The 19,752-nt window shown below is 62.4% G+C and overlaps 4 protein-coding genes across 4 annotated transcripts in view; 1 reads left to right on the forward strand and 3 right to left on the reverse strand.

The window, feature by feature from the left end:
* Positions 1-437: 437 nt before the first annotated feature.
* Positions 438-2,818, reverse strand: MNEG_4225 (putative Neurogenic locus notch; the record flags this gene model as incomplete). Its single annotated transcript, XM_014047295.1, has 7 exons — positions 438-630; positions 877-963; positions 1,220-1,406; positions 1,628-1,702; positions 1,957-1,968; positions 2,309-2,384; positions 2,717-2,818. 7 exons carry the CDS (start codon positions 2,816-2,818, stop codon positions 438-440), a joined length of 732 nt encoding a protein of 243 aa, XP_013902749.1.
* A 3,619-nt stretch (positions 2,819-6,437) lies between these two features.
* On the reverse strand, positions 6,438-9,528 carry MNEG_4226 (bacillolysin; the record flags this gene model as incomplete). Its single annotated transcript, XM_014047296.1, has 7 exons — positions 6,438-6,528; positions 6,853-6,968; positions 7,261-7,339; positions 7,595-7,701; positions 7,983-8,518; positions 8,787-8,954; positions 9,189-9,528. 7 exons carry the CDS (start codon positions 9,526-9,528, stop codon positions 6,438-6,440), a joined length of 1,437 nt encoding a protein of 478 aa, XP_013902750.1.
* Positions 9,529-12,028: 2,500 nt separating this feature from the next.
* On the reverse strand, positions 12,029-13,856 carry MNEG_4227 (putative RNA methyltransferase; the record flags this gene model as incomplete). The annotated part of the gene is made up of 5 exons (XM_014047297.1): positions 12,029-12,416; positions 12,665-12,762; positions 12,918-12,954; positions 13,149-13,315; positions 13,536-13,856. The coding sequence occupies 5 exons, from the start codon at positions 13,854-13,856 to the stop codon at positions 12,029-12,031; spliced, it is 1,011 nt and encodes a 336-aa protein (XP_013902751.1).
* A 3,827-nt stretch (positions 13,857-17,683) lies between these two features.
* Positions 17,684-19,752, forward strand: part of MNEG_4228 (glycogen operon protein GlgX) — a gene marked incomplete at both ends in the record, with an annotated part of 5,585 nt that continues 3,516 nt past the window's right edge. The window contains 4 exons of the mRNA XM_014047298.1: positions 17,684-17,696; positions 18,084-18,180; positions 18,832-18,931; positions 19,325-19,516. Of these exons, the coding sequence (XP_013902752.1) occupies positions 17,684-17,696; positions 18,084-18,180; positions 18,832-18,931; positions 19,325-19,516 (402 nt within the window). The remainder of the gene's footprint in view (positions 17,697-18,083; positions 18,181-18,831; positions 18,932-19,324; positions 19,517-19,752) is intronic.

A 19,752-nucleotide genomic window follows, 5' to 3' on the forward strand; every position in this document is an offset into this window, starting at 1 on the left:
AGAGTGAGGCTTTAGCGCCCTGCGCGTGCTTCGTTGCAGTTGGCCCACCCGCCAACTGCATGCTTCCTTTGTCGAGTTTACACAGGCGACGCATCCTGAATTAAAAAGCCTTATTACCGAAATTTTGCTCTGGAATGCAAGCTGTACACAGCAAGAGGAGGGGTTGGGGCGGGGCCGGCGAGCCAAACAGAGGGCTCGGCTCGCCATGCGCCTGCAAACGAGATTCAGCGGCGCGCGGCCGCGCGGCAGGAGACAACCCCTGGCTCGGCAACGCGAGAGCGCCGGGCCCACGCGCTGCACCAGGTCCACTCGGTATAAAGGCCGGCCGCACGGCTCCCGCCGTCGTCATTCACGGCCGAGCGGCGCCCGCCGGCCCCGCAGAGGCGGCCGGCCGGCACGGCGCGTCATGCACGTCAAGGATTATGTCATGCTCCTGATCACAGGGTACCCTGCAGGCCGGAGCCGGTGCCCTCCTGCCAGCTCTTGAAGTAGGGGCGGCCGCGGCGCTCACGCACCACCAGGAACGCGATGAGGGCGACGGCGGCGATGGCGATCACGCCGGCGACGACGATGAGGGCGATGGCGTAGGTGGGCAGCGTCTTGCGGGGGATGAGGTCGGCAAAGGGGTCCCTGCGGGGCCGCGGCAAAGCGGGGTGTGAGTCCAGGGGCGTGGTGAGGGTTTTGGGGGACACAGCGGTCAGCCGTGGAAATGTGACGAGGACTTTGTAGAGTCAGTGGGTGTCCGGGTTGCGAGCCGCCCAACACTCCCCACACAGCCACGAGCGTCTGATGCTGCGTCACAGCAGCTGCGGACAACGGTCACTAGTGCACACGCCCGGCTCCTATCACATCCAGCTGCATTGCGTGGCCCCCCACCTCTCGTTGTTCTGGCAGTGGATGCCGAAGAAGCCGGCGGGGCACTGGCAGGTGTTGCCCTCGTCCTTGCACTGCCCGTTGTTCATGCTGCGCGCCAGTGGGTGCGTTGTGAAGGAGTCACGGTGCTCATCACGACTACATACGCACATCACACAAGTCGTGAGTCAATCCCAGTCATGTGCTTGCTTTGTTTTACGAACACCACACTAGCACACAGTCGGCAAGGAAGAAGTTGGAACTGCCTTGATCACAGCTCCAGCCCTCTCCGACGCCTAGGGAGGAAAGCCGTCATCCAGCAGCCCACATCCGTCACCCCTGCGCCAGCCCAGCAACCTCTGCTCACCAGAACATGCCCTCCTTGCACTCGTTCACGCCCAGCTGGCACTGGCGGCCGCGCAGGTTGGGCGGGCACTTGCAGAACCAGTCGTTCACGGTCTCATCCAGCAGACACTGGCCGCCGTTCATGCAGGCCAAGGTGCTGTTGCCGCACGATATGTGGGGGACCTTGCAGGTTGAGCCGGCCCAGCCCTCTGCAGCAAGGGCGTGCGAAGGGGGCCGCGTCAGCACCGCGTGATACTCGAACACAGCGAACGCCTGGGAAAACAGTTGCTGCGGTGCCACTGGGTTGCGCATCCTCTCTCCGCATCAGCAGCCCACGCAGATCGCAGCTGTGGCGCCAACGGCCCCGCTCGGCCTCGCAACGCCGGGCCGGGCCTGCATTGGACGATGCAGCCCCTGTGCGTCCACTCACTGGCGCAGGCGCAGGTCTCCTGGTCAGGCTTGCTGGGGTCCTGCACACACGTCGCGCCATTGTAGCACACCAGGCCTGGTGGGTCAGGGTGTGCGAGAGCGGGCGCGCCAAGGCTCTAAAGAGTGCAGAGGTTTGGGCGGTGTGCCGTAGACAGCGACTGGGCTTGCAAAGCACACATGCTCAGCAGCATCTTCTGCTGCCGCCCAACTGTGGCTCTGGCGGCGCAGCGCCCCGCTCGGTGCTTTCCAGTGGGGCGCAATTCAAAAAGTGCGCCTGGCGCAGGGCATTCCGCGGCCACGCCGTCTTCGCCGTTGTCCTGCGCTGCTCACCCTTCTTGCACTCTGCGAAGTGGGGTGCGGAGGGTTGCCGCGCATCAGTAGGGAGGATGGGCTAGGTTGGCGGCCAGATTCCCGGTCGCGCCGATGTGGCTTGCGCGAACTGTGAACACACACTGCTGGCCCCCGTGGCCTGCCCGGCAAACGGCTGCGAGCTGAGAAAGCCGCGCCACTCACCTTTGTAGACTGCCGTGCAGGTCTCACCCCAGAATCTGCAATATGGGTTTGTTGCGTCATTGCTTTGTCGCGGGCGGGCGGCTGTGCCAGTCGCAAGCACCCGCGGTATGCACAACAGCGTGGTATCAAAGCAGCCGATGGTGCTGCTCCTGACGCCAGCGGCATGCACCGGCCAAGTCGTGCGGCGCAGCCCGCGTCGTAAAAACTAACCCGGGCTTGCACTTGCAAAACGCGATGTCGTCGTTCTGCGCGCGGCGAGCAAGGGGCACAGTGTCAACAAGCAGGCGACCGCCTGGCTGCGCGCGTGTCCAACCTTGTCGGGTAGGGGTGCTCCTGCTGCTTCTTTAATGCAATAATCGGCTTTTGACGTTCGTTCTATGTCCGAAACGGTGGGTACCCGCTCATCACAGCGCCAGCAGGGGGTAGAAGCGGATGCATGCCAGGCGCGGGACCAAATCAAGCCATCATAAGGCGCTGATTTATAATTGAGGCCTGGTAGAATCCATTTCGAGTCTCGCTGCAGGCACATGGGCCGCCTTTCTGCACAACTCGACGCGAGAGTGCAGGTCCCGCGCACCTGGGTGCACTCGCCGTTGGCGCTACACTTGGGCTCGCATCTCTGAGCCATTGTGATACCCAGGCACATGGCCAGGGCGAGGAGGACGGCGACGCGCCTCATCTTCGCTGCTCGCAGGCGGAGTGTTGGGGCAACTGGCGTCTACTGGCTATTTAGAAGATAACAAAGAGTTTATTACAATAAAACATAATATTGAACGACGCCTCCAAGTAAATTGAAGGTCAGATTTGCAACCGGCTGCGCAGGAGGTGCGCGCCGGATTCGCGAGCCTGACTGCGCCCCGCCTCTCTTGGATCTGCAGCCATTCTAAGTCGATGAAATACATAAAATATATTTCTTATCTTGCAATTGGACTGACGGTGACCACCAGCGCCGCCCGCTGTGCGTGCGTCCATCCACCCTTGCCGACAACCGTACCTGACTGGTCAGTGTACCGCATCCACCAAATAGGCACATGGGTGATGGTGTGACTCGGTTTCATTTATGCAGATCAGCTCGCACTACGAATCAATCTCGCCCAAGAGCCCCTTGCGCCCTTACACATAGCAAGGTCAGCGCCCGCCCGGGGTTTGGGATAGCGGCAGCTGGCTCCAACAGCAACACAAGGGCACACGGATGGACAGAAGGATATCAGTGCTATAATCTGACTCTTAAACCATTTGTTTGCTCGACCTGGAAGTGGTGGGCCGCCAACTGCCAGCGGCGCGCAGGTGCAGCGGCTCGCCTCGCTCACAGCTGCAGACGACCCTGCCTCGTCCGCGGCGCGCAGCTCTCTGAGGTGCCTTACTGTGAAACGCGCACATGACATCAAGTCCCGATCAAAAGCAATTGCCCCGGTAAGAAGGACCAGGGAACCTGCAGCCATCTGTGGTGACCAACTTTGCCTCGCTCGCCTCGCAATCGGGTTGGTTGCCAGCTGGACACCACAGCACAACCGGATGCCGCTGCCACGCATCGATGCTGTGGATCACATCCCGTGCAAGTAGGTGCTGCGTGTTGCATTGCACATGATTACAAGGGCACAGTGATGAGCGCGTGTATGTTCTCAAAACGGGGCACTGCCACGCGGGCTGGTCAAGTTGCAGAATAAGTTTGGGTACTTGTAGCGGTTGGGATCAGGGGGTTCATGCTCTAAGCTATACCTCTCCGCGATATTCACGGTGTCAACGTGGTGCTGCAAGCACCAACAGCAGTACTGCAGTGCTGCCACCACCTGCTGCTGCAATTTTCAGCACTGCGCAAGAGGCCCTTTTCAGGTGCCCCGACAAAGCTGCCCTGGCCTCCTCGTCAGCAGGGCTGCTCAAAGGGCGCCGCGCCCTCAGCAGGAGTCTTTGGTTGCGTAGGCGACGTCACATGCCGGCCTGGTCCCGTCAGGGGCCGTCGGCACGCCGACCACGTCCCAGGCCGCCTTGACGGCCGTCACCTCCGGAGAGTCATCCCCGTGCAGGTCTGCGGCCGCTCGAATGGTGGCCACGCGCGCCTCAAAGTAGTCGCTGACAGGGGTGAAGTACTGGCAGGGGTGCGTGGGGCAAAGCAACGGGACGTTGAAGGAGTGGGGCGCAAACATGGAATGGATGGGGCTGTGGAGCGAGAATTTCAGGCACAACTAAAAAACTCTCAGAGGAAGGTAAGCAACGCAACTGGTGGTGAATTTGCGGCCCAGGCGGGGGTATGTATAACCGGGACATCAGTAGGGTAGCAGCAGCAGCAGCTGCTGCTGCTGCTGCGGGCAGGCTGCTGCGACAACAAACAGTGGTGACGGCGGCGGGTTTTTGCACCTGTGTGAGAGCCCGGTACACAATATTGCAGGATGTTGCAATACCTGCAAAGGGGGCAGCACAGGCATGGCACAACAAGCGCAGGGGTGGTCAGGGTGGCGTAAAAATCCGCTTCCACCCGCCATCAGTGATATCACTGCACTTGTGTGGGGGCGCCGGCACCGTGCAGGGCGTGCGCCTAACAGGTTACGTCGCCTCCGCTCTTGCCTTCACCCCTTTACCCCCGCCGCATCGTTTTGTCAAGCCACGGGCTCAGGACCTGCTGATGCTGGTGCTTTTGCAAGTGTGCACGACTTCAGATCACCTATTGACGCGGGCTTGTCCGCCTTTGGGCACTTGTTGAATCCAGAGGCGAGCAGATAAAACCACCTGTTTGCGACGCCACTGCTCCAGTGGACATCAACCTGTAAGACGCACGTACGGTGTATGGCGCCGTTGACGCAGTGGTGAGACGGGGAAGGCGACGAGCATCAATATGACATCGCTTGCTGACGCATGCCGGTGATCGTCATCAGGCAGAATTCACGAGGGGGATCCAGCAGCACGGGCGCAGCCCCTTGGCCATAGCTAGCAACAATCTGGGTCTGCCATGACCATGCATTCACACACGCACAAACAATTGCACATGGACTCTGAAAACGCTCATGCACGCACAATGCTACATGCGTACGCACGTGCACTCACACACACACACACACACACACATGCGCACGCAAATAAGCAGGAGTGCGCGCGTGCGCATGCACACACACACACACACACTCACTCACACTCAAGCGCGCGAGTACACCAAACAAGCCAACGCACCTCGCAAAAGTTGTTTGGCGAAGCAAACGGCTGAAAATTTGCAGGAAACCTGGACACTGGGACGTTTCGAATCTAGGAGGGCAAGAGCAGTGATTGAGAGTTATGCAGCCCAGCCACAGCCGGGGCCAAGTAGTACTGGGAGGATGGCCGTACGCGGCCACCAGGACTGCTCATCAGCCGCCGATGGGCCGATCAGCAGGGGCCCTGGCGCTACTTGCGGCTTTGACACCTAAATCCTAAATACGTCGGCGGGAGCGCACAGCAGCTGGTGCCAGCAGTCCGTTGGGGAGGCGCACGCCTCAGCGAGTGCGTGGGCCGCGCGAGTACCCCAGCCCGCGGCAAGAGGGGGCGCACCCTTTGATCAATGCTTGGGTCCCAGCAGCCAAACGATAGCCCTCCGTCTGCTGGGGGGTTGATCATGCTCCTCGTAAACGGTATGGAGCAGCTCTTGTTTGGAAATAGCTCGCCCCCTATGATGAAGTTGGAGCCGCGGGGGTAGAGCCCCTGGCCCTGCGCCCAGTCGACGACACACTGCGCAAATATGTCTGTATGGCGGGCGCCAGTCCCGGCGTTGCAGCACGGTGCGTGTGGAAGGTGTGGGGTTTGAGCTTCAGAGGGGGCCACAACACAAAAGCGGGGGCCACGACAGGGCAGCATCGTGCCTGGCGCAAACTACTCAAACCGGAGCCTCCCGTCGCGCAGCTGCAGCATGGGAGTGGTTGTGTCGCCAACGCAGAGGCTGGTAGACGGGCCACTGACGCACCGCCACGATGATTGACGCCCGACGCACCTGAAACCGCCTCGTTCAGGCCCCCGAAGGAGTTGAGGTAAGCCAGCTTCGCGGAGAAACTGGAAGGAACAAAAGGGGTCAGGAGTGTGGTCAGGGAGGAGAATCAAGGTGGGCAGTGAACATGACCTCCTGACGCACCGGCCGCGCACGCCGGCGGCGCGGGCTCGGCATCGTTGCGCAAACGAAGGTCAGGGGCTGTGCTGAAACCTGCCTCCCAGGCCAGGGCCGCACAGCTTGACAGCATTGGCTGGCATACGACGCGACACTCAGTACAGCTTAAGAGTGGCATCAACACACTCGAGACGTGGGGGCTAGGGAGGGGCATCGGCCTGCAAAGAAGGCCGGCTCACTCGGTGACGCCGTGGGTGACCTCGTGTGCCGCAATCTCCAGCGGCGTGAGTGGCATGAGCCCGTCGCATTCGTTCACGTTGGTACGGCTGCGGGGCATGATGAGGGCAGACGTGATGGAAATGTCGATGAGACGCCGCCGCATGAGGTGCTGAACTTGTGTGCCTCGTTCTGCCTGCACTGCCACGCAACCATCACACCAGTGCTGCATTCCTCTGCGTCTCAGTGCTTGCCTGCCATCTCCGAAGAACATATTGCCTCCTGCAGGCGAGGAGGTAGTAGGCAGAGGGACGGTGCTGGTCAGCGGTTGTTGCATGGGACGCAGCCGCCCTTGCACAAAAAAACCGCCAATTGGTAACGCAGCCGTGCTGGTTACACCTTCACCCTACTCAAAAGCGTTCGGTCTCAAACACCCACCACTGTAGAAAGCGTTGTCCAGGGCATCACCCAAGTGGACAAACGTGTTGATTGGCGTATTCCTGTTGTCCAGGCCCTTGCGCCCATGGACCTGCAAAAAGTACCTGTAGGTCTGCAGATGTGGGGGGTGCACATGTTCAACTTTGAGGATGCGCGCATCAACCATCATCAATTCCTGTTATGTGATTGACTTCAGTAGGGAAACCTGTAAGGTTGGTTTCGTGTGTAACAAAACGTTCAACAAAAATAGTAGAATGCAGCACTCGTCATCAGACATGGACTGGCGCAGAACTAGAAGGTGTCCAATCGGGAAGCGGCAAAATTGCAAGCTCAGTTGGAAGGGGCCAGGGAGCTGACGGCACAGCAAGGCACGTGTGCGGACGTTTGGGGCGGGCGGCGCTCACCAGACCGACTCCATAGTGGGCGTCGACTGCGGCTGTCTGCCTCTCCTCTCTGGTGTTGGCGAGCGTGGTGCCAGTGCCCCTTTGTGCGGATTTCAGAGGGCAGAGCGCGCAGGCGTGGCGCAGCAGGAGGGCCGCCGGGTTAGGCAGGGTTTGGTCCAACCAAGCCAAGTTGGCTGCGATCGATGACAGCGACTTTAATTTGACTGGTGCCAGCGGCCGAGGCTAAGCAAGGTGGCCTGGCACGTGGGCCGGCTTATTTGCTTGATCAGTTTGGCAGCATCTTTTGCGCGCTTGGCCTGCGCTGGTGGTTCAGCCGCCCTCTCCCCTTCCCCACCAGGTGTTGTCGGCGTTGCGAAATAGCGTGGCTGCAGCGAAGAAATCTGGATTATTGGTGTTGTCAGGGTTGTTGTTCCAGTCAAAAGTCTGGCCCTTCTTATTGAACTGGAGTGCATATGGTTGCGCATGCAGAGCCGGCAGCAATGTGATGAAAGGTGGGCATTGATGGTTGCGTCCATGGGGGAGAGACAGATCAAAGCAGAAAAGCACAGGCTTGCCATGCATGAGTGCGGATGCGATCTGATGGGCGGGCAGCATATCCAGGGTAGCTGATGGCTCAGGGCGGCAGTAGCACAACTCTCGGCCAGTTTTGTCTCTTGCAGTGTGCCCGACCGCCCCGCTGCCCGCGAACTGATTGGGCAAGCACTCTGACCCCAAGCCCCCACCTTAAGGTTTGTAAGCTCGTACTGGCCGCCCGCGGCGTTCTTGGACCCCTTGCCGGTGGGCAGGGACACCTGGCCTGCGTAGAGGCTGTTGCCGACGCCGACCGCCGCGGAGACGGTCCTGAGGTTGTCCCTGATGAGGCGCAGGTCGCCGGTGAACGCGTCGATGGATACGTCGAGGGAGCGCGGCTGCGAATTCCCGCCCGGCGGGATGAAGAAGTTCTGCACCCACACCGGGCCGCAGCTGGGTGTCGTATCCGACTCTGATACGAAGCAGCTGACCATCCATTTGCCGCCCAACTTGACGGCGCCGGCGCTGGCGCTGGGACCTGCGCTGCCGCCGCTGGCGGCGTCCGAGGCAGGACTCAGGCCTGACGCGTCTCCGGCGGCGGCGGCGCGGAGCGCGGCGGCAACAGCCGGGGGCGCGTCCGGCGCGGCGGCGAGTGCGGCGCCGGCAGCGGAAGCTGAGGCGAAACTGGGAGATATGAGGCTGCTCGGCGCCGCTGCGATGGGCGCAAACAGGCTGGGGATGTATCCGCCTAGCGAGCGGGGGGGTCAGCATATGTGAGAGCAACTGGTGAGAATGGATGAAACACACAGCACACAGCAGGCAGGACCTTGAAGTCACGGCCTTTGCGAGGGGTGTTGTGCTCAGTAGCTTCACCAGCCAGACTAGAAGGCGGGGCAGTGCAACCACGCGCATCGACACGTCTAGGCCCGCGCGGATGCCATCGTCTCAGGTGATTTGCCAACAGGCTGCTGGCTATCCCGCAAACCGCAAACGCATGCGCTCGACATGCTGCGCACCCGTCACCGCGAGGACTGTGTTCTTATCCAGGTGCACAAAAATGTAGCCAAACTCGACTTGGAGAGCGCCGAAATCTTGGTTGGGGTTAAAACTGCTGATCCAGCTCTGCACCTGCTCAATTCGAACGTGCCTGACCTTTACCGATTTCTTGCCAACTTTGAAGGTGTCTGCGCGGACGGTGATGGGCGGGTTTGCATGCAGGGGATGGGCAAACCCAGACTTGGGCAGAGTAAAAGGGCAGGGCCAAGCACGTGCATGGCTTCGTTGCGTTGTGGTGAAGTGCAAGGCCAGGCCGCAGCTGCGCCGGCGCGCTCGGTTGCGAAGGACAGGCCAGCTGCCGGCCCAAGTGGAAGGAGGTTTGTGCTGCGTGTGGCAACCGAAACGCCCCGCGCCGCACATACCTGTGTAATCGCCATACTTTGTCGGCTTCGCCACCCGAAAGTATTCGGCCGGGACGTTGAAGTGGCTGGACACCCAGGCCAGGACCTCCTTGGTCGACGGGTTGTAAGATGCGGGTTTGCCGGCGCGCAGGGTCGCGGGCGCGGTCAGTGTCGCCCGTGTGATGATGCTGGTGTTGGCGGGGATGCTCCTGCTGTAGGCGTAGCATAACAGGCTGCCGCAGCCAGTGCAGTTGAGGCGAAGGTCGGCGAAAGGTGACGGCAGCGCGGCCTGGACGGCGCCGCTCGCGCCAGCGGCCCGCGCGGGCGCGGCGCCGCTGGGGCTTGTACGCCTCGCGGCCATCGGGACATAGGCCTGCACCAAGCAAGGGGTGCGGGAGGGGGGGGGCGACCATGGATGGGTGAATAGGTGGGTGGCAGTGGCACGGCAGCGACTGGGGTGTGCGGCTAGCCTCTGCGCGGCTGGACCATGGTTGGCCAGTCAACGCTGCGCAGCGTTGCCACCTCCCCGCTGTCATGGCCCGCGCTTGTCGAGCTGTGCTGCTCGGGGGCTGTCCGTACTGCTCCTGTTCAACGCGTCACTTTTCACGAAAGCCGATGTCTCAGTATGCGTGGTTGTGGCCCCCAGGCTGACCATGCAAGCCATACTCAGGGATGGGCGACAGCCACCACCGGCACTTGCTCCAGCAAGCCTCCTTCAGCCATGCACCTGAGCGCCTGCCAAGACCAGCATTATCAGGAAGCTTCTGCCGACCATTCTTGTCGAGTGCGTTCCCCTGCTGCGAAGTTTACCGACTTGAAAGGTTCACAGATAATATCAGTATCCAGGCATCACAGCAAGAGATGTCAACTTCCGTGGATAGTGACATAGTTTTTGGCATCAATTCAATCATGGATTCTTTTTTCGTACGTCGCGTCGAGTTTGAAGTTGGACACGGAGCGGCTAGGTGGCACCTGGACCGTGCTGATGGACAGCCGCAATCTTAAGGGTGTGTTGGGGGCAGAAGATCCAACGTATTGATTCACACAGTTGGAGATCGTGGAAGTGGCATCCCAACAAAGGGTGTCACTGTGGCTGCGGAGTGACATGAATTACTCACGTCTCTTTGAGGAAGCGACAAGCGTGTTGGTTAGTTTTTGATATTAATGAGGTGAAAGGTCAAGAGAGTAGCGGGGTAAAGAAGTCGCTGTACAACCAAGCAGTGGATCTCGCGGCCAGCCCCAAGTTGCTGCTAAGCAGCGCTGTGCAGGTGCAGCACGATCAAGGCAGTGGACGCGCCCGCAGAAGCGGTGTGTGTGTGTGTGTGTGGGGGGGGGATGTGCGCGCGCGCGTGCGTGCCGAGACCACGCCAACCACGTACACCCACATCAATAAGCGAACACCTCTAAGATATGTATGTTTCTTCTTCATAGCGGCAAAGTGCACTTGGGAGCACCAGGATGCAATGTGGCGCGCACACCAATACATTGCGTGTGATCACACTGGATGTGTTCGCATGCGCTTTCATTCCCGTGGGGACCTTGGCTTCGCAGCACAGCATTGTGGAGAGGCCGAATGCGTTGGCAGCTAGCAGCGCATGCTCATGCCACGCGAAATCGACCCCCATAACTGCACGGTTACGCGGACTTGGGCACTCCAAGCGGTGGAGGGCCGCCGGCGTGACTTCCGCGTCGCAAGCAACCTGCTCAACAGCCACGAGAGTGAAATTGACAAGTGCTCGCACCAACTAAGGCAGCCCCTGCCAACCAGCGGGGAGGATTCCAATGGTTGCAAACGCCCTGGATGGCCCGGCGAACGCTGCGCACTGGCACCCCCGATGCACGACAGCGCCGCTTGCAGGGATTCCTGCAGGACGGAAGCGTCCGTGCTCAGCAGGCGGCAGCGGTCGTCGGCGCGAGGGCTACATTACACGCCGCGTATCAGTGCCACCTGTCACCGCAGGGCTGTAAAGCTGCAAGCCTAAGGAGCCTTATGTGACAGCCGTGGCTGAAAACCGTTTGAAACAGGATTCAGGGACTCAAAGACAGACTGGCTGCTCGAAGGATACGCGACGCCAGCAGCGGGCAGGCCAATCTAGCAGTGGGCGTAAACGGCCGCCGCCGGCGTCTCGGCGTCGGTGTTGCGCAGCGCGGCGTTGTCGCCCCTGCTGCTGCAAGACCTGATGAGCGAGTGCGCAGCCCTGGGCCGGGGTGGTCAGGTTGGGCTGGGGCCAGCTGGGGGCAGGCACGCGGAGCGCCTCATGATTGAGCCAGGGCGCCGCGCTTCCATGCGCAAGGCAAGGCGAGTTGAGTCGAGTCAAGTACTGCCCCGAGAGGTGCATTTGCATGTGCGGGCGTAGAGGCGCGTCTGAGTGGTGTCTGTAGCGCACACTGCAGGGGCTTGCGTGCCGCTCGCGCAGCACGCCGCAAGGTCGCGCCAGCGGGGTGGGCCTGGCATGGCTGTCAATGGACGGCGTTTGTTCATGATCGCGGGGGGCCTGAACTTAGCGCTGTGCTACCACAGTGCTGGACAACTGGCCAAGTCAGCACTGCAGCCACTTGGCATGTAATCGGCCTGCCATGCAATCTTTTCATAATAACCAACCAAGCACGGGCGATGGGATACATTGTACAATTACACAAGGCAGCTCATCCTGCACGCCTGCCCATTGCACGCACGCACGTCACAGAGCCGCCTGCGCGCCTGCGCCAGGAGTCTGCTGGGCATCAGGTGCCACTGTGCGCGACAGCACCCTCCGATTGGGACGGAGCGGCGGCGCCACAGCATACTGCTCTGTTGCGAGCCGCGCATTCAACAGCGCAAAGGCGCCACGAAACGTCGCGGCGAGCGCGTCTCGGCGGCGTCAGGCGCGCTCGAACACGGCGAGAGTCTCCAAGCTGTCTGTACCCGGGAAGAAAGTAAACGCCTCCGCGCCGGCCACGCGCCACCCGCCGGCGACCAGCGCCGCCGCGTCGCGCTCGAGGGCCGCGTAACCACAAGACAGATACACCAGGCGGGTCGGCTGGGACGCCGCCGCCGCCGCCGCAGCCGCCGCCCCTGCCTGGTGGTCGCTGCCGCGTCTGCCGTCAGTGCTTCCTACATACCCCGTGGGTCCAGCAACACCCTGTGCTGCGCTGCGGCTGCTGCTGCTGCTGCCGCTGCTGCAAGGGGCCGGGTTGGCGGCCTGCTCCGCCTGAGTTGTGCCCAGCGGCTGCAGCAGCGCCTCCAGCAGCGCCCGATCCAGGCCCTTCCTGCAGGAATTGGTGAGCGCTTTGCAGTCAACGTATACATATTACGCAGTCATTCGCAAAGCGCACGCAAGATGTACAGTGATTTATGTGCACAGGCCAACCCAGTGCCACACAGCAATGTTGCACGCCGCGCTCAAGCACCCACAGTTAGCTCTGTTTGCACGTATCAGTGACAAAACCAGGCAGGGCGTACACACGGACATCGCTTGTACACAAGCCCGATAGTGGCGTCCACATCAGCCACCAACCTGGGAGGGTCTACCACGACGGTATCGGCACCCGCCAGCCACTCAGCCGGGGAGTCGCCCGCGGACGCCGTCACCAGCCTGACACGCGCCGCGACCGCCTGGGCAAATTCAGGCAAATGGCACCGCTGTTGTTGCAAGCAAAGCTGTATGCGTGTGCAGATCGGTGGGCGTTGCATACGTACATGCTAGTGACCGCGATTGCAGAGGCGCTCCACAAACAGATTCAAAGTGCATGAGCAAGCCGGGCCCTCACCTCTGGCAACGCAGCCTTGGCAGCGTCGAAGGGGCCCCTGTGCGCACCAATGCGGTGTGAATCGCGTCATCGACTTTGACCGTTTGAGCCAAAAGGGTGGGGGCCCATTGCCCATGCCGGACCCAAGGCACCCTGTCACCCCCCGCCCTGGCACCCCAAACCCCTGCATGCCGGCGTCCCCAGCGGCAGCCCCAGCGACGCCGCCGCCCCAGCAGCGCCGTGCGCACGCACCTGCAGGCGGGGTTGAGCTCGACGCACGTGACTCGCGCCGCGCGGCCGCGCGCCGCGAGGGCGAGCCCGATGGCGCCGCTGCCCGCGTAGAGCTCGGCAACGACCGCGCCGGGGCGCACCGCGGCGCAGATCGCGTCGAGGGCCGACTGCATAGCGCCAAAGTTGGCCTGCGGGGCGTCACGACTTCTGAAGGCCGACATCCTGGTAAGCAAGCCGCTGGCACCAGCCCCGGTCGTGGCGCGGGCAGGTTGACATTGCCAAAGCGGCCAAGGCGCCCCGCCAGCCACCCTCAAAGATGCAACGGCCCTGCGAACCAACTCTCGCAAGCAGATCGCACAACTGCAGGGCCAAAACCGCGCTACACAGCAGACGAGCGGCGCGCCGCACCTGCACAAAGCCCGCTGGCCCCACTGCAGCTGCCGCGCCCCCAAAGTCCTGCCAGCCGTACGCGGGCCCCTCTACCCGCTCCCACTCCCGCCCGAATATCGTGTTGCCGCCGTCCGGTTGGTAGTTGAACCATATCGAGTGCAGCAGGCCCGAACGCTGCCGCTGCTGCTGCTGCTGCTGTTGCTGCTGCTGCTGCTGCTGCTGCTGCTGCTGCTGCTGCTGCTGCTGCTGAAGCTGATTCTGCCGCTGGCGCAGCCGCTGGGTCGGCGCCGCGCCGCCTGACGCCCGAAGCTTTAGGACGGCCCCTGCGGCCAATGGCATCGCTGCAGCCCCGCTGCCCCCTGCCGCCGCCGCCGCCGCAACCGCCGCGGCTGTCACACCAGAGGGCTGGCTCCCCCCAGCCGCCGCCCCGGCTGCCGGCGGGACGCCCCGCGGGCCCGCCAGCGCCCAAAGCGTGGCCGCCAGCGCGCGGCAGGCGGCCGCCTGTGGGTGGTCGGGGCCTGCCGCGTTCCAGACGAGGGCCAGCTGCGCGTGGGAAGCGGCAGGCGTTGCCCACAGGCGCTGCTGAGTTGATAGGATAGCTCCGACCCCACAGGAGATACATGCAAGCAAAAAGGCGGTTGGGCGTGCGCAGTGCGGCGAAAGCATCTGGCTATATGTGGCTTGGCTGCCGGGAGTTGGTTGGCCGCCCAAGCGCCTTCTGTTTCTGATCTGGCATTGCCTCACCCAAACCTCCGCTGATCAAGCCCGCAAGAGTCCAGTCCCAAGAACAGCATGCAGCGCCGGCGCTGGCGTCACCACAGCTGGTGCTGACTCAGCCCTTCACCTGGATCTGCGCCTCCCCGTCGTCCTCCGCCCGCCCGCCGGGACGGCTTGGCAGCGCCGTCAGCTGGCAATAGCGCAGCAGCCCGGACTGCGTCGCCTCATCATACGGCGGCACGCGCGACATAGCGAGCGCGCGGCGCAGCAGCGCGGCGGCGGCGTTGATGCGTGGGTGGTGGGTCCTGCAGCGCGCGGGGGATGCAGCCGGTCCCTGGGATTTTAGCATCAGCCTGAGCGTGAGCTGGCTAGCTTGCAGGGGCTGCAGCCACGCATTGGGGGTGGCAGGTGGCCTACCAGCTGCAGCGGCACCAAGACACTATCCGCAAGCAGCACCACCCGCGGGCGGGCTTTGCCATAGCCACGCAGTTTGACGGGCGAGTGTCTGCCGTGTCGCAAACGTGCATTGGAGCACGAGGCGCGGGGCGCCGCACCCCCAGGCTGGTTTTCGGCGTTCTCGCAAGGCCTCCTCACCTGCATTCGGGTATGTCCACCGCCACGTGGCTGCCGGCGCCAAAGAGCCCGACGACAGGAGCCCCTGCCCGGCCCCTGACCGCGAGCTTGGCGCGGCACCGCCAGCCGGCCGCGGGGCCGGCCGTCACGCGGAACGCGCCCTCGGGAGCGCCAAGGGACTCGAAGAAAGCGGCGGCGCGCGCCGCGGTGGGCGGGGACGCGAGGCCCGAGTTGAGGGTGCAGCCGGCGCAGGCGCCAAAGTGGGTGCAGCCGAGCTCGTCGGGGCCCGCGGCGGCGGCGCCGCCGCCCAGGAGGCGGCGCGTGTGCGACGCAGACGGTTGCTGCTGCTCCTGCTGCTGATGCTGCTGCTGCTGCTGCAGCCGCGGCGGCGGCGGCTTCTGACTCTGCCGCCGCTGACGTCTAGGGCTCTGCGGCTCCGCAGCTTGCTCGTTGTGGTGCAACCGGCGCTCGCTCTGCCCGTGCAGCAATCCGGTTTGGAGCTCAATGGATGCCCCCCTGGACCGTCGCCGGCGGCGGCTTGGGCCCACCTGGCCCTCAGAGTGTGCCGCATGCACCGCATGGATCACAGACAATCGCCTTGGAGGGGTGCGGTGCCTAGCCAGGCATCCACATCCGCCGCTCGCAGCACGTAGTGGGAGCAGCAGCAGCGGCAAACGCAGCGGGTGCTGCGGCAATGGCGCACACACTGGTCTACCTCCTGCGTCAGCAAGCATTGGTCGCGACGAGACTTATAGGACGATGTCGCAGTATTGTTGCAGATCTGTTAGAAGTTTACTACAAAGCAAGACAATAACACTGACACAATCGGAGTCTCGCGCCCTCTTCATGATACGTATTTATATGCAGACGACAATCAGTAAAAGAAGGGATTGCTGCAGCATGGTTCCACATCGCGGTAGCAAATGCGGGTGGGCGGCGGCAGCCACCGCCCCTCATGTGCTCTGCATGTGCCCTGCTGGCGGCCTGCACGACCCCGGCAGATGGCCGGTGTAGGCAATTGTCACGCCCCTCACTCGCCCCTGTGATTGCGTCACCGGCCTCTTTGCCAACCTTTAGTGTGCATGCACAAGCGCCAAGCGAGTACATAGTGCGATCCACCAAAGGTGCTGAATGGTGATCCTGCTGGTGGTTGAGGGCGCCAGCATGCTGCGCTAGATGGTCGCCGCGTCGCGGGTTTTAGGACGTGCACAACTCGCGCAGGCGCAGCCAATTAAGCAATCAATCCAGTCTCTGCTTGGTGGCAGCTGACCGCTTACTGGCTTCTCCGCCTCGCACACAATTGCAAGAGCTGAGTGGCCGCCCGCTCCCGCTTGGCGCGTGCTGCATACGGGAAACAGGGCCCTAGCGCTCCTGGCCGCATGGTGCGATCCTGAAAGCTGGGAGGCACAACCCAGAAAGGGCCAGACAGCGAGCTGCACCTTGAGCCCCTTGCAGCCCTCTTGGTTGTGACACCTGCTCACGGCTCCAGGGTTGGCCCCTGCGACGCCTTGCAGCCGAGCGGGAATTCGCAGCTGGTGAGGCAGCAAATGGCAAAGGCTGATTCTTGCCTGTCATGCGTCGGCAGCCAGGGTTGCTTCATCCCTGGGAGTCGGACGAGTACACCACTCCTGTTGTTGTGGGTTGGTTTACCGTGTTACGACTGTGCACCATTGGTACCAGAATACCGCTTATATGTGCAAAACAGCTCGATTAAGTGTTGGAGGGGGTTGTTGGGCTGCTATGAGTGTGGTCAAGGGGCTCTGTAGCCTCAATAGCAAGCACAGGGCAAGCAAAGCATGCTTTGACCAACACTGTACACAGCAGACTTGGTGGTGGCATATCGGACGTTGTGAGGTTTGATAGGGTTTGATGGGAACGCCCTATCAAACCTCACAAGTGCTCATGCGAGTGCTTGAGAAGGGGATCACCTGGGCGGACACACCCACGAGCGGCAGCTGCGCTTAGTCATGCTGTCGGAACATCGCAGAGCATCGTGCGGCGAAATCGTGTGCGTCTTGCCGAACATATCTTTGTCACCGGATTCGTGGTATTATACCCGCATTGCAAGAAACATCTCAAAGCACGTGCTGGCTGGGACAGAAGTGATCTAGGTTTGCTTTTCGCAGCACGGCAGCGCGAGGAGGACGGCGCAGGATGTTACTGAAGCATTCAACAGGCGTTGTGGCCACTCCTGCAGGGATACAGCGGGTGGGTGGGCGATCTTTGTATCTCAAAGCGACCTACTTTCTTGTTCAATGGCACACGGGCTCGCATGGCCGTGGAGGCACTCAAAACACACTAATATGCGGCCGCAGGCGGCTATCCCTCATGCGCGACGCTCGAGGACGGCGCCCTGCGTCACTGTGCGCAGCGCTGCCAAGGATCAGCAGCACCCACGCGGAGCTGCGAGCGGCGACGCCCGGGGCGCGCGCGCCGTCGCGCGTAGCACGACCAAGGAGGCCCTCGCGGCCGAGGCAGCGGCTGCCCCCCAAAAGCCAGCATACATTGTCGCGGCAGGCAAGCGGAGGCAGAAGAGTCAGGGTGCTGCAACAGTATCCACATCCCATCCCGGAGTCAGCCACACCGATTGTGCTTTGGCAGTAAATTATTTTTCCGGCCCGCAACTGGATGGGGACACCTCTTTTTCACACTCCTGATCACCAGCCCATATAAACCCCAGCCCAGCAACACCCTGGCCTGGCACCCCTGCACCCCGCCCGCTCCCCCCCCCCCTCCCCCTCCCCTCAGGCACCCCGGAACCCCTGGGTCCAAGCAAGCAGGGCGCCGGCGTCAACTTTGCCGTTTTCTCGGGCGGCGCGACGTCCGTGGCGCTGGTGCTGCATGATGCAGAGTCGGGCGCAGATCAGGAGGTGCCAATGAACAAGACAGGTGGGTGTGCATGTATGAATATGTACACATTTGTATGAGTATTTATGTAGTTCGTATACATGTATGTTGGTGCACGCAGATATTGTGTCTATGAAACTGACAGTGTGTCCACGTAAACACATGCGTGTTGCGTGTGTTATGTTGTGTGCTTGCACTACCCCTCCAGCAGCTGTAAGACGCGCCGGGACAGCACCGTGCCGAGACGGCGCCGCTCTTGCAGCCCCCCGGCGCGGCAGCTTGCACGCGGTCTCAAATAGAGCCCTCCCAGCGCCATGGGCGGCGGCCATTAAACCCCGTCGCGGCCTGTTTTGCTGTTAGTCACTTAGGCCTAGGCCTTGCGCCCCGTTTGAGGCCCCGCCCCCCCACCCCTCTGTTCCCCTGCGGCAGGCGACGTGTGGCACGTGGCGCTGGAGGGCCTGCCGGGCAGCGGGGTGCTGTATGGCTACAGAGTGCTGGGGCAGGGCGGGTGGGACACAGGGTACAGGTGGGCTGCGATGGGGCGGGGGGGGGGGGGGTTAGGGGGCCGGACCCCTGGAGGTGGCCCCCAGGGGGTCTGATGACAGCAGGGGCGGGAGGCTGGGACGGGCGCGGGGAGCCCGGGCGGCTTTCAAGACCGACTGTAGGCGTGCGCGTCGGAGGCAGGGGTGTGGCCGCGTGAGGCAGGGGGCGGCTTGCCTGCAGCAACCCCCTCCCCCCGGGCGCTGGTGTGCGCATCGGTGGCATTCCAGGGCGATGGGGGCCGCACGGCTGCTGGCAGTAGCGGGCGTCGTCATGTCGCCGCATGCCCTTGCTGGCCCCGTCCTGCCCCCTCCACCCCGCCCGGGGCTCCTCTGGGTCGCCTCTGGCCGCACGCCACGCGCGTGCCCCATCATTTAGGGCGCCCTCGCCGCGGGCGGAGGCACATCCTTTTGGATGCCAGAAAAATGGACGTTTGGAAAACAGCCACTGAACCAGCTTCCAGCTTTGTTGTTCAATTTGCCGTCAAGGCACACACACACACACACACACACACACAGACACACACACACACACACACTCACACACACACAAATACACACAGCCCCATCATCTCATCCTCACATCCCGCGCACCACCCCACCTCGCCGTAAACCCTGGAACCTACACCCTGGCTCAGGTGGGACTCTAAGAGCATACTGCTTGACCCCCGGGCGCCCCTGGTGGCGGGCCGCGACAAGTGGGGGGTGCGGGAGCCACTAGAGCGGTTCGAGCTCAACGTGAGTCTTCCAGTCGTGCCTGCCAGGCCGCGGCCCGTGTGGGGGCGGCCGGGGGTAGGGGCCTGCCTGCTGTGGCTGCGGGAGGCCTCGCTCAATAATGAAATAAGGGCCCTGGCGTGTGCGGGCTGCCGCGATGAGTGAAATACGTGGCCTCTGCTGTGAGGAATGGAGATGTTTTTGGATCGCGGCAGCAAGGGACGCACTGGGATTTGACTGACGGTCGAATCGTAGGAGCGATCGCAAACCCAGGGAGAGCCTGCGATGCCACGCTTCGAATCCCCCTCCTGCAACGCCTACCCCGCCTGCCATCTTGGCAACTTGACCTGAAACCTATTGCCCTTGTCATGCGTGCCCGCCCGCCGCGGCGGCCGTCCCTGGAAACCCCTCCCGCAGCGCGGCAGTCAGTGGTGGGGCACGTTTGACTTTGACTCGCCGCCCTTTGACTGGGGCGCGGACTACCAGCGGCCGGCCACGCACCTGAAGGACCTCGTGATCTACGAGATGGCGGTGCGCAGCTTCACGGCAGCTGCGAGCAGCGGCGTGGCGGAGGAGCGGCGGGGGACGTACCTGGGGCTGGTGGACAAGGTGAGGCCTGGCCGCGGCCGGGGGGGGGGGGGGTGGACATGACAAACACCTGTGTGTTTGTGTGTGTGTCTGTTTGTCTGTGTGTCTGTCTGTGTATGTACGTGTGCGTTTGTATTGGACTGTGTGTGTTTGCATGCACCCCTTTTGCAAGCTTGATAGTTGTCACTGGTTTGAAGCCGCGTATGCTGGAACTTATCACTCTCGCAACCTAGGAAAACCCCAGTCCCCCCCTCCCC

This window comes from Monoraphidium neglectum, assembly GCF_000611645.1.
Source record: "Monoraphidium neglectum strain SAG 48.87 unplaced genomic scaffold scaffold00575, whole genome shotgun sequence".
In the NCBI taxonomy this organism is placed as follows: domain Eukaryota; kingdom Viridiplantae; phylum Chlorophyta; class Chlorophyceae; order Sphaeropleales; family Selenastraceae; genus Monoraphidium; species Monoraphidium neglectum.